The 13,971-nt window shown below is 31.8% G+C and overlaps 2 protein-coding genes across 3 annotated transcripts; both read left to right on the forward strand.

Moving 5' to 3' along the window:
• Positions 1–1,044: 1,044 nt before the first annotated feature.
• Positions 1,045–13,541, forward strand: LOC108910507 (inosine-5'-monophosphate dehydrogenase). Of its 2 annotated transcripts, XM_023455763.1 has the most exons (10): positions 1,045–1,327; positions 1,603–1,672; positions 7,145–7,181; positions 7,237–7,285; positions 7,337–7,438; positions 7,944–8,607; positions 9,932–10,171; positions 10,227–10,383; positions 10,440–10,583; positions 12,831–13,541. In XM_023455763.1, exons 2-10 carry the CDS (start codon positions 1,603–1,605, stop codon positions 12,934–12,936), a joined length of 1,569 nt encoding a protein of 522 aa, XP_023311531.1. In that variant the 5' UTR covers positions 1,045–1,327; the 3' UTR covers positions 12,937–13,541. The 2 variants fall into 2 exon arrangements, with proteins under 2 accessions (XP_023311531.1, XP_018570642.1); XM_018715126.2 differs by lacking the exons at positions 1,045–1,327; positions 1,603–1,672 and adding an exon at positions 6,513–6,799 and having other exon boundaries at positions 7,075–7,181.
• LOC108910509 lies at positions 2,946–5,560 on the forward strand. Its single transcript, XM_018715129.1, has 4 exons — positions 2,946–3,036; positions 3,097–3,295; positions 3,367–4,341; positions 4,390–5,560. The coding sequence occupies exons 1-4, from the start codon at positions 3,029–3,031 to the stop codon at positions 5,350–5,352; spliced, it is 2,145 nt and encodes a 714-aa protein (XP_018570645.1). The 5' UTR covers positions 2,946–3,028; the 3' UTR covers positions 5,353–5,560.
• Positions 13,542–13,971: the final 430 nt, after the last annotated feature.

Raw genomic sequence — 13,971 nt, forward strand, 5'->3', positions numbered from 1 at the left:
CTGTTTCTGGATTACATAGTCAGCAAAACCTTGTGACAAACATAATTTTCTAAGAATCTCTAGTAAGCATCTGCTACTATGAATATAAATGGATCTATTGTTTTTTATTAATCACGGACTGTTTATCGGAAAACAATGGCTGTTGATAATACTACTTTGTCTGCAATATTGTTTTATACATATAACACTTGAACAATTGCACCAAATGAAATAAAAATCATTTTAATTGCACATTATTAATTAAATGTAAGATTAACTTGAAAATGAAATTCTCAAAAACTAAATTTAATAAATGCTTATATAAGATTAAATAAAATAAAATAAAATATTGTAATTAATGTCTACATAATACAGTAATTATTATAGAGATATAAATTACGTGTTTTGAAATAATCCTTGTCCATTTGCTTACTACCTCCACCATGACTATTTTTTATTTTGATACCATTTGAGTTGACATCCTGCCATCTAAATTAGTGATTTGTGATTGGTTAGAGAGAGTAAAGCATAATTAGGTAGCACAGATTATAATAATCTATGGGAGGGTCTGCCAATATTACAGGAAATTATTTTATTTACAATGACATTGACAAAGTTAAGGTCTTCAAATGTATTTTGTCTTCTTTTTATTGACTTCAAAATATCCTTTTATGTAACAACCAATAACGGAAATTTAAAACAAAGACTGGGAGCTTGCATTTCGAAACGGCTTCGAACTATTTATAATTAATTTAACTGTTGATATTTAGTGACAATCTGAGAACTAAATTAGTAAAAAGCAAATCATTAGTATTTGAGCTATCTATAGATTATATTTTAAAATAAGTTATTAATTGTAATATTGACCTAAGCATTATGCTTTGTTTTTATATTATATAAATTAAAATAAATATATTTCTGTTTGTCAACTAGAGATGGCGGAACGTGGTACGTCGGTAAAAAAAGGTACTTAGAATTCTATATTGTGAGTGTTCTAGGGTGGTAGTTGTGTGTGATGTGAAAGTAGGAAAGGAAAAAGAAACGTAGTAGTTAGCAAAATTAAAATTGCCACATTATGTTGCCAGTTGCCACAGTAGTTAAGTTTTACACGCGGCACGCGGCTTCTTGAAAACAAAGAAATAGGAAAGACATTTTTAAACATAAAAAGTGTACTTTTCCAAAGTAAACAGCATTAATCGTACACATATTATTTTGCAAATTAGTCGATCGCATTAATTGTGGTGTACATGTATTGATTTTTTTACTAGAAGCTAACCTAACTCTTCCACCACGTGTATGACAAATTTAACAAACAATACTTCTCGGATACAATAAGGAACAATCAAATGTAAGTACCATTTGTTAAAAATACAATTACTTGTTCATTTTGCATCTTTCTCCACGTGTTTCCTAGATTGAAAACGTAGAAGTGACCGGTTTATTTAATTAAACCTGAACAAATTGTAGGTATAAATTTAAATCAATATTAACTGGACGCTCTAATCTGAGGCGTATATTTTTAGTTTGCGAAATTATGCATTTTTGATATGTTAATATTTGCAAATACATTAAATTAAAACATTTAATTATTTCTGTAGATTAATGTTACATTGTTTTCTGCAGATGGGTGACTTCAACAACTTGAAAAATAACTGTGTAAATAACATAGATCTTGAGGATGGCTTAACAGCACATNTTAGCAAAATTAAAATTGCCACATTATGTTGCCACTAGTGATGGAAATAATCGAATGAATTAAATAATCGAGAGGTTACCTTTCGAATTAATTTTATAATCGAATGATCATTCGAATGATATATAATCGAAAGTCCACTTCCAAAATTTCCGACCTATCCCAAAAATTATATGCGAAAAAAAATGAATTAATGACTTTAGCGTATTGCGGAATTTCTTCGTTGTCAGTTGAGTGGTTCATCAGCATGTGTTTAAAATGAGTAGTTGCCGCCTAAAGAGATCCATTGTTTGGGTTTTTGAAAAAAAAAATATATAGAAAACATAATTTTTGTATTATTTTCATTCATATGAATTTCTATTCTTGCTAAATAAAGCTCCTTTCTAAACCGCCCTTCAAAACCGCGCGATGCCACTCATAAAAATACTGCATATTTTTTTTATGCGGTGATAATCGATTGTCTCATCCATCCTCTCGGCCGTCTTATCTCGAGGTTTTGTTTTTGTAGCTCGTTAGAGCGTTGGAATAATCGAAACACTTGTGCTCTCGCTCGAGCAGCGCGTTTGCGGTATTCGGTGATGACGAGTGACGATTGACGTTAGTAATGCTGTGGCCACTGTCATTCGTCATTCGACTAAGAATAATCGAATGAATTTATATGATCACTCGAGATATCTCGAGAGATTTTCATAATCGATATAATCGATAATTTTCATTCGAGTAGTCCCATCACTAGTTGCCACAGTAGTTAAGTTTTACACGCGGCACGCGGCTTCTTGAAAACAAAGAAATAGGAAAGACATTTTTAAACATAAAAAGTGTACTTTTCCAAANTGCACTGCCTGATAATTTCTGTTTCTGGATTACATAGTCAGCAAAACCTTGTGACAAACATAATTTTCTAAGAATCTCTAGTAAGCATCTGCTACCAGCGTTGCCACTGCTAGTACAATTGTACGAATCTAGTACAATTCGCACTTGGCTATACAAAAATACATTTTTATAATATTTAGTACAATTTCACATATTAGTGCCAGTTGAACTAAAACTAAAAATTATAGATTATTCCCATTCCAATTTTTTTCTATACTTGAATGGTGCCTACTCCATTATTATGCTTTGTTGTGCCTACTGCTAAGGTGAAACAGTCTAGGTGATCTATGGTGTGGTAGACCTAACCACTACCACAGAATAAATAATGGTCTGTTCCGTTACTGCCTTATCTCATGTGGTTGTCAGTTGTCAGTTGCCATTACTTGGTTAGTGGTTAGGGAGTGATTGGAGTTTGAAGTGTCTACATTTCATATCTATAGCCATTAAATTATACAATACAGGCTTTAGTGTATTTGTTTTATAATGGATAGGTAAAAAAGATGGTAAGTAGTCACTGATGAAGTGAAAATTAATTTACGTTTTATGAGTAGGTTTGTCACAAGAATTAACCGAAAAGATGATTATCCACCATCCACCTCTACAGTATCAGTAACTGAACCCCAACAGCCTTCTATTAGTTCTATTCCAAAGGAGCAATTTACACACACAGCATCTACTTGGTCTATAGATACAGTTACAGATACAGATAGTCTTTCGGAGAGTCAAGAATTAGAAACGTTACGAGTAAAAGTAAGTAGCTCTATGTAGCCAAACAAATGTTACCATTATGAATGAATATAATGTTTTCTTGTGTTTCGCAGAAAAAGAAGAAAGTTTATTCCCAAAGGTTTAAAGAGGAATGGCTTAAACAATTTAATTGGTTGAAATTATTACAAAATGGTGAAAAATTATGTATAACTTGTAATCAAACTTTAGAGGGTGGAATATCTCACTTGTTAAGGCATGCTAAAAATATTCGTCATAAAAAGAAATCGCAAAAAATTGTGAAAGTAGCAAATATTAAATTAATGATGGAGGAAGCTTCAGTGCATAATAGGTTATCAGTTTCTATTAAGGAAGCAGAATATAAGTTAATAATGGGATTAGTTGTAGAGCACAATTGTCCAATGTTAATTATGGATCATATACCGAGGCTTCTACATTCTTGTCTCACAGATTCAGGAATTGTTAAAAATATTAATTGTGCAAGGACGAAGTGTACACAAATGATCCATATGTTAAAAAATGAAGCTGAACTTGATATCACTGAGAATTTAAAAACCAATAAATTTTCAATCATAATAGATGAGACAACTGACATCTCTTCGAAGAAATGCTTAGCTGTATTAGCAAGATTTATTGATAAAAAAAAAATGATGATCACCGAGCAACTATTTTCAGTACTCGAAGTAAATGATTGCACTGCAAATGGGCTTACCACTGCAATAATATGTCTTTTAAATAAACATAAAATAAATCCCACAAATATAATTGGTTTAGCTGCTGATAATGCTGCTGTAATGATGGGCGATATTGGTGGAGTACAAGCAAAATTAAAAGAGAAAATAAATCCCAATATTTTTGTAATTGGTTGCATATGCCATAGTTTACATTTATGTGCATCTATGGCATCCAAAAAGATCCCATCAGAAATAGAAGAATTTGTGCAAGATATTTATAATTATATCTCAAGAAGCCCAAAAAGATTAAATATTTATCAAGAATTTCAAGCATTTGTTGAACTGAAACCGCACAAGATGCTTAAACTAAGTCAAACCCGATGGTTGTCGTTGGAGGTAAGTTATTTAATATTTTGAAAATAAAATATATAGCTGTTGTTTTAGGCTGTAGTAGTGCGTATTTTAGAACAATGGTCAGCACTGAAACTGTTTTTTACACATGAAGTTGCTGAAGAAAAGGAATTGCAAAAAGCAATTAATATTTTAGACAAATTTAATAATGTCAATGTGGAACTCTATCTTACATTTTTGTCTTATATCATACCACACATAAATAAAATGAATTTGGAATTTCAATCTGAGGAGCCCAAACTATATTTATTATATAACCGAATTAGCACACTTTACAAAACAATACTGAAAAATTTTATGAAGTCTGATTATATTGACAGAGCAAAGAATATACAACAAGTCAATCCTTTGAATGTACATGAGTATTTATCAAATAAAGATATTTATTTGGGCCAAAAAACTGAGCTACTTATTAGAAAGCATTACTTGCAAATGCAAAATTTAACTCTTTTCTATAATAACTGTCTGAATTTTTATGTAGAGCTATGTTTACAAATTCGTGAAAGATTTAAAAATGTTGATCAATATGAAAATTTTCAGTTACTGGACCCAAACTTGCTTTTAAGCAAGCCAACTTCTTTGACACCACTTTTTGAGCAATTTCCTCATTTACTAAATGACAATGTGGAAGAAGTGGCTTCAGAATGTAGGGAACTGTGTAATTTACCAGACACTATAAAAAATAATTTGAAAATACTAGATTTCACTGAATTTTGGTTCGAATTATATTCTATGAAGAATTCATTGGATCAGAATATATTTGCTAATGTATGTGAATTTGTTTTTAATGTACTGAGTCTTCCTCATAGCAGTGCATCAGCTGAGAGGATATTTTCTCAATTAAGTCTTATCAAGACTAAATTACGAAATCGCTTGTTACCTGAAACATGTAATTCGCTTCTAATGGCAAAAGGTTTACTTGGCAAGACTCCTTGCTTTGAGTGGAAACCTAGTCAGTCCTTACTTCGGAAAGACATTTTTTATGCTTACAAATAAATAAGATCGTTTATGTGTGTGTAATACATAGGTACCATGTATTTATTTGTACTATAACCGATGTTTGTTTCTATTTTTTATCATTAGTATATCATTTCTAATGTGACATTTATGTGACTTTATTTTCTGAAAATAATTTATTTTTTATTATTTAAAGAATGTGTTGATTGTACTTATTCTTTATCATTAGTAGGTATTTTTTATTTCTAATGTGACTGTTCTGTGATTTTAGTTTTGAGAATAATTTGTTTTTTATTATTTAGATTTTATTTAAATAAGTGTAAAACTGTTTTTATGGAAAATATATTTTATATAGAACAAGACATTATTTTTTAATAAGAAGTTTATTATGAAAATAAACATTTTTTGTCAGGTGTTATTTGTGGTTAATAGGAGAGTCACTTGTCACCTGCCAGTAGATGGCGCGATTTTGGCCAGAACAACGTTTTGACGTCTCATTGACATTTGTCACGTTTGATACATTTGACCATGGAGACTATAGTCTCCCTGCATTTGACAATAATATGCATGGAGACATAATATGTTTAAGTTATTCATATCCACCAAATTTGTATTTTGTAAGAACACGGAACTATAATTACAGAAGCTGACCAAATGTCCACTGGACGAAGGTCAATACATAGAAGAAGAAGAAGTATAGATGCGCTGCATGAACTGCATATACATATGTATGAAATCTACTTTTCCTGGCAAGTTATCAGTAATCATAATCAATTTATCAACGATCGAAAGATGTTATGTAGGTAAAGAAAATATTATTCCTCTATACATCTTGATCCTGACGACTTCAATTCTGTTTAGTACATTTTTCTATCATCTAGTACAATTTGGTCAGGCGAATTATACATTTTCCTAACAGTTGGTGGCAACACTGTCTGCTACTATGAATATAAATGGATCTATTGTTTTTTATTAATCACGGACTGTTCATCGGAAAACAGTTCCTAGCGGGCAGCCGACCAGAGCACACGTGCTTTGTGAAAGTGCAGTGCAAGGAGCAAATTCTACCTGCCTTTATTAAGGCTACCTGGAAAGAATCCCTTTCTTTCCTTTTAATCACCGACCTAATCCCCGGCTTAAGCATAGACGCCGTCGGCATCTTTGTTANAGATTTTCATAATCGATATAATCGATAATTTTCATTCGAGTAGTCCCATCACTAGTTGCCACAGTAGTTAAGTTTTACACGCGGCACGCGGCTTCTTGAAAACAAAGAAATAGGAAAGACATTTTTAAACATAAAAAGTGTACTTTTCCAAAGTAAACAGCATTAATCGTACACATATTATTTTGCAAATTAGTCGATCGCATTAATTGTGGTGTACATGTATTGATTTTTTTACTAGAAGCTAACCTAACTCTTCCACCACGTGTATGACAAATTTAACAAACAATACTTCTCGGATACAATAAGGAACAATCAAATGTAAGTACCATTTGTTAAAAATACAATTACTTGTTCATTTTGCATCTTTCTCCACGTGTTTCCTAGATTGAAAACGTAGAAGTGACCGGTTTATTTAATTAAACCTGAACAAATTGTAGGTATAAATTTAAATCAATATTAACTGGACGCTCTAATCTGAGGCGTATATTTTTAGTTTGCGAAATTATGCATTTTTGATATGTTAATATTTGCAAATACATTAAATTAAAACATTTAATTATTTCTGTAGATTAATGTTACATTGTTTTCTGCAGATGGGTGACTTCAACAACTTGAAAAATAACTGTGTAAATAACATAGATCTTGAGGATGGCTTAACAGCACATCAAATGATTAATGGAGGGAATGGACTAACTTACAAGTATGTATATAATATTTATTTTGAATTATCCTCGAAACACTTATTTAATTTTTAGCGATTTTATCATTCTTCCTGGCTACATTGATTTTCCCGCTGATCATGTTGTAAGTAACAAAGTAATATATTAGACTTCAACTTTACAGTTTGTGTTTTAGGATCTTTCAAGCCAACTTACTAAGAAAATTACCCTTAAAGCTCCCCTTGTTTCTTCCCCAATGGATACTGTAACAGAAGCAGATATGGCCATCGCTATGGCGGTAAGTTATACATAAATCGTTGTAATTTTATTAGCGTTGGGAGAATTCGAATGAAAAATTGTGTACTATCCAATTCTTAAAAGTACTCTCTGTTCTCGGATAGTCGCTGAAAGTACTCGCATACTTTTAGTTCTCGATAGTTTTCATGCAAGATGTAATTAATTTAAATTAACTACTGGTTTAGCGTATCGAATGAATCGGAGGAATTTATATACTTTTAGTTCTCGGTGGTCATCAAATAGTTCTCACTTGAACAAATGGACGTAGAAAATTGAAATCAATTCTTCTCTAAAATTATGTATTTTTGCAACATGTAACGGCTACACTTTTTTTTACAGTAAATAATACGAAGTTTCATAAAACGTCTATTATCGTAAATCAAAAGCCGCCGTCGCCCCTTTTTCTACTTTTCTTTACCTCCGAGTAATATTTGAGAAATTAATTATAAAAATTTTAGTGCACATGGTAACCCTTTATATCTAAGGCTGAAATCATATTTTTACAGCTTTGTGGAGGGATAGGAATAATCCATCACAACTGCTTACCCAGCTATCAAGCTAATGAAGTTCTTAAAGTAAAAAAGTACAAACATGGCTTCATTCATGATCCTGTTGTTCTCTGTCCGTCAAACACTGTTTCTGACGTACTTACCGTGAAAAAGGAGCACGGTTTTTGTGGAATTCCCATAACGGAAAATGGCAAACTAGGCGGGAAATTAGTAGGCATCGTAACAAGTCGCGATATTGATTTCCTCGAAGGCAAAAATTATGAGAATATAAAATTAGAGAACATTATGACGAAGCTGGACGATCTAGTCACGGCGCCATCTGGAGTGACACTAACCGATGCGAACCACATATTGGAGAAGAGTAAAAAAGGGAAACTACCCATCATAAACAACCAAGGAAGTCTCATAGCTTTGATGGCTCGCACCGATTTGAAAAAAGCGAAAAGCTATCCGATCGCTTCTAAAGATGAAAACAAGCAGTTGATTGTAGGTGCAGCTCTGGGAACTCGGGAAGAGGATAAGGCTAGACTGGCACTTCTAGTACAAGCTGGCGTCGATGTCGTTATTTTGGATTCTTCACAGGGAAATTCCATTTATCAAATTCAAATGATTAAATTTATCAAGAGTCATTATCCAAATCTGCAAGTCATTGCAGGAAATGGTAAGCCCACAAAAATTTAATTATATTTTTTTTATTATTCTGTTACTCGCGACATTTCAAATTGTTTAATTTTGAAAAATTTTTCCTAAATTATTTAAAATCTATGACAATTTTTGGTTTTTTATCATTTTATCCAAAATTGTTTCGAATTATCAGTTTCAAACGCAAGTACATCATTATTCCAGCTCCTTTAATACTATGTTTAAGGAATTCCAGTGAAACATGATAAAGGAAAAAGTAATGCTATTTATTGACTATTTTAAGAATATTTTATGTTTATGTAACAGTTTACATAGAATTTTATGCACAAAAACGATCCCATTATCGTAAATTTATTATTTAAACCATTTGACTCTAAAAACATGACATGCACGCAGCAACTATTGTTTAGTTGCTACAAACTATGGAAGTGTTATCACTATTTATTGATATATTAACTATAAGTAAATGCTGTTAAGAATTATACTATTGATGCTCAAAATTATAAATTATTTTTTAGCTGTAAAATATATTAAAAAAACGTTTTACAAGCTATAAACCCAAAGCACAAAAAGGTAAGAATTTAATTTTTATTTAAAAAACTTTAATCAGTACTGTAACAAAATCATTAGAATAACATGTCACTTATAATATTAATACATTTAAACATAATCTATAATCACTAGTATAGTCACCCCTATAACCGTTTTATATAGTTTAATGTTTAAAAAATCCTTATCAACCATATATTAAAAATTTTAAATTGCATTAAAATAAAATTGTTATAATAATGCACCACTTCCAAATGCATCACTTCCAATATTAATTAGAGCATTTAAAATAGTCAAGAAAGGGACACATTTCAAAAACAAATCCCTTTTTTTATGACGCACTTCAACAGGAAGTGGTCATACTTATTAGAATTTAGAGATATCCTATATCTTTTCTTTAATTTGATCCAAATTACAATTTAATCACTTGTATTTCATCAAAATTTAACCAAAATACAAATTTTTACTAATCACCATTTGTACTTGTGCATTTTTATATACATAACGGAATCACAAAAAACGTAATTAAATACACTAACTCCAAAATTGACTTTTTTAACGTAAACAGCAAGTATTTAGAATTAATTTCAAACCGAAGCAAAATAGATTGCTTATGAAATTTTATCTCCAATATAACGTTACTGACGTTAATTTGAAATACTTACTTTAACTTTAAAATAGTAACTATGGTTTGGGCTTGGGTTTGGGTTATCCGGTGTAATGTAGATTATGCAAATAAAATATATTTATTTTTAAATATGTCTAAATTGCAAATGTTTTCTATTTTGTTGCAGTTGTGACTAAGAAACAAGCGAAGAATCTCATTGACGCGGGTGCAGATGCCTTAAGGGTAGGGATGGGTAGTGGAAGCATTTGTATCACCCAAGAAGTAATGGCTGTAGGCCGTCCACAGGCTACAGCTGTATACAAAGTTAGTGAATATGCTAAGGATTATGGTATACCTGTTATCGCGGATGGCGGTATTCAGTCAATCGGACACATCATCAAAGCCCTCTCTCTAGGAGCTTCAACGGGTAAGTAAAATTTGTTGGTAAATTGGTGGTATTTTAATAGTTTTTTTTTTCTAAGTTATGATGGGATCCCTGTTAGCCGGTACTTCTGAAGCACCTGGAGAGTATTTCTTTTCAGACGGTGTGAGACTTAAGAAATACCGCGGAATGGGTAGCATAGAAGCCATGGACCGTAAAGATGCCATGGGTTCTGCTATGAATAGATATTTCCATAAGTATGTCAAATTAGCATTGGGTTTGTCTGATAATAATTTTTTTCTATTTCTTTCAGCGAGGTTGATAAATTAAAAGTAGCTCAAGGCGTCAGTGGCAGTATTGTTGATAAGGGTTCAGTATTGAGGTTCGTTCCATATTTACAGTGTGGTATTAGACATGGTTGCCAAGATATTGGCACCAAATCGTTGAATGAGTTGAGGTAAGCACTGAAATATACAAATAGTGTAACAAAAATTGAATCGGTTCCAAAAATTATCATAATTTAGGTTTATTTACATTTCAATTACATTTTCGGCAAATTACAAATTTCTTTACAACAAAAAGTAACATGAATTTCAAATAAACTCCATTTTTATAGAAAATCTGTGTTAGAATGGAGGAAAGTCTGTTATTTGTGCATTGATTCATATTGAGACAAACTGTGTAATAAAATCTATAAAAATGTATTGCTGGTTGCCTATTCCAAAAATTTTCCTAATTTCAATTCTCATCAAATGAGTTTATACTCTTTGACACCAAATGTTATAGTGTGATATGGCACGATAAAGAGAACTCCATAGACAAGCTAGTCATTAATAATTGTTTGAAATGTTTAAGGGGTTATATCACTTTGGAGCCTGAGAAAAGGCTTTTTTCAAGAATTTGTTTTGAGCATTATTTTATAATAATCATGAACAACCAATACACCAATCGATAAATTTATTGCAAAATGGTGGCTATAGAGCGCATGAACAACACTAAAATTTTTCAAAGGTCCTCTGCAGCGAACAGTAGCAGAAGTCCCTTGGTCCCTTGGATCACCGTCTGGAAGCATAAAAAATTGTTGTCATAAACTACATGAGTTTAGTTAGTGAAGTACACACGATCATAATTTTAGGGATTTTTTTCGCAACCTGGTGAGATCTTGAATAAAAAATTTGAATTTTTGACAAAAAAATCGACTGATTGTTTATAAAAAAAAACTGTTGACCAATTGTAAAAATCGTGTGTACTTCAGTAGATAATCATATGATGAAGTGTTACAGTTCAATTTTCAAGTCGATCGGATAAAAACTCTTCGAGTTCTGCTGCTGCCGATTTCAAAAACATGGTTTCAGGAAAAACGCGTTTGAAGTTTGAAAATGCTGTAACTTTTGCAAATCATAATAATATGGTGCATAATTTTTTTTTTATCACTGCTATCCGGGCATCATATAATTGCCCTTCCATGGCTATATTTTGCTCTTCCTGCTCTTTTCATGGTCATGAAATCAATGAAATGATACCCAAAAGACACATTTACTTTTCTTTCACACTTATCATCATCAAGTTTTAAGTTTCTTTGCCGACGCGCTCACAAACTCCGGATCGCACTCGAATGAATGATGGTTAGGCAGACGTCTACTTCCAATTTTACTTCGTTTACGGGGTGTACTTCGATTTATACTGCCTTTACGGCCTGCATACAACTTATCACCCATATTTCATAACTGCACACAAATCAACAAAGTCAAATAATAACACAAACACAATAATAGCACAACTCGAACTACAGCGTACAGCTGATTGACGACGCACGTGTTCTAACCATCGTAAAAATCTTATATTCAGTATACCCGGCTGGAAAATCCACATGGTCCATCTGTTTTTACATGAGAGCAACAAAGAAATTCCTGCGATAAACAAGGATGTCTATAGTGAAGACGTTTCATAATCTGAAGTCACCGCCCATTTTGGGTTAGAAGTGGGAGTGACTATTCAGATTATGAAACGTCTTCAATATAACCATCCTTGTCTATCGCACGGATTTCTTTACTTTACTTTGTCGCTCTCATATAAAGGCAGATGAACCATGTGGATTTTCCAGCCCTGGAGCCCTGTATAACAGCGATCGGCAACTGGCGGACCGTGGCGCGGTTCAGGTCCGGACTGGATTAATTTTACGGATATTTCTGAGTTTTCTTCATGCAAAAAAGTTTTTTATTATGAATCTAGGAATGTTTTAGTGTACTTTAAGCTGAAAAAAATTATTGGAAAAAAAATTATTTCAAAGCGATATAACCCCTTAAAGTATAGTATAATTAGTAAAGTTTAGTACTACTGAAAGAAAGTCACCTGCCTGACATATTTAAATCATTAGTATTACAAACCTTCAATGAACACTTTGAACAAAGACGGTGTGAAACTCAACCATGATATTAATTAATACATGTACCTACTTCTGCGTTTTATATATTAGAAACAAGGATAGTAGCTAATTTCTTTGAAGATTTATAATATGATTTCAAAATATTTAATGTTTTTTTTTTTAATTAGTATCGTTTGTACCGATCATTTTTTATATTGTTCAAAGTTATTTATTTATGGCATAGTTTTAGTTTTCTATATCATAAGACGATTTAAAGAAAATACTGAATTATTTTGATTCATACATTTGCATTTAGACATACTGTTTTTTTTTTTGCAGAGAAATGATGTATGATGGGGAACTCCGCTTTGAGTTGAGATCCCACTCGGCTCAATTGGAGGGTAACGTCCACAGCTTATTTTCATATGAGAAGAGATTGTTTTAATGTCCATTCCTTTTCGTTCGATGAATTCTCATCACGTAGAATTGTTGTGTGTTCCTGTTAACTTTTAAGATAAGTTAATGTTTTACTATTGCATTTTAAGTAACTTATGGCTTTCGTAGTAGTAAATAATTATTGAATGTGATCCTCTGAAGACTAAAAATTTTAATTGAAATTGGAATAGCCAAGATTTTCTTTTAGATCCGATATTTTATTAACCAGACCCCCGTTGCAATCTCTTGATTTATATAATTTTATTTCTAGACTAGGATTATAGTGTCATGGTTAGGATGTTGAATAAAATTAGTATATAATTAGGGCAGAATACCTGAGAGATTCCCAAAACTGACCAAGCCAATATAAATTTATGACAGATGTTACTATTTTATAAAATTTTAGATGTTTATATTGTGCTGTTATAAGTCCTACCCTATTGGTATTATTTGTATACATAACCCCTGATTTGTTGGTTTTGAACAAAATCTTACAAAGTGATACAAAGGTATAGGGATATTGATGTTGTGCCACATTTGTTAGTTTCCAAATATTTTTTATAATTGGTTTATTACCTGTATTTGCATATCATTAATATATGCATTTGAAACAAAGTTTTTTTTTTAAAGACCATTAAGATATACCATTATACAGAGCCTTCATGTTGACAATAAGATTTTAGTAAAATAAAAATTATTAAAACAGTAAGATCAAGAGTGCATTAAAAAACAACATTCTGTTTCACACGCTGGTGATTGGTGTAATTTTTGAGATACTATTCAACCAATCAAAGAGCATTATTTCGAGCGTAGACGTAACGGTTTGTCATTGTTCATTGTAAATGAATAAACATTAATATTGGTGATGCTAAAATTTAAGGATTTTCCGTTGACAGTAGCTTTGTTTGCACAGCAGTCGGAAACTGTCGGCAACTGTACCACACATGCGTGATAGGTCAAAAGCATTCGCACAGCGATAATCCGTGACTCCTGACTTTTTTTGTGTCTCTTGTGAAAATATGTTAGTTTATCATGTTTTAAGAGC

The sequence above is a fragment of the Anoplophora glabripennis genome, unplaced genomic scaffold (assembly GCF_000390285.2).
Source record: "Anoplophora glabripennis isolate ALB-LARVAE unplaced genomic scaffold, Agla_2.0 scaffold370, whole genome shotgun sequence".
Lineage (NCBI taxonomy): Eukaryota > Metazoa > Arthropoda > Insecta > Coleoptera > Cerambycidae > Anoplophora > Anoplophora glabripennis.

Coding starts and splice junctions, on each gene's coding strand:
- LOC108910507 (XM_023455763.1), top strand. CDS start 1,603: ATGGGTGACTTCAACAACTTGAAAAATAACTGTGTAAATAACATAGAT. Junction 7,439..7,943: donor ATATGGCCATCGCTATGGCG/GTAAGTTATACA, acceptor ATATTTTTACAG/CTTTGTGGAGGGATAGGAAT. Junction 10,584..12,830: donor AAATCGTTGAATGAGTTGAG/GTAAGCACTGAA, acceptor TTTTTTTTGCAG/AGAAATGATGTATGATGGGG.
- LOC108910509 (XM_018715129.1), top strand. Junction 3,296..3,366: donor TAGAAACGTTACGAGTAAAA/GTAAGTAGCTCT, acceptor TGTGTTTCGCAG/AAAAAGAAGAAAGTTTATTC. Junction 4,342..4,389: donor CCCGATGGTTGTCGTTGGAG/GTAAGTTATTTA, acceptor CTGTTGTTTTAG/GCTGTAGTAGTGCGTATTTT.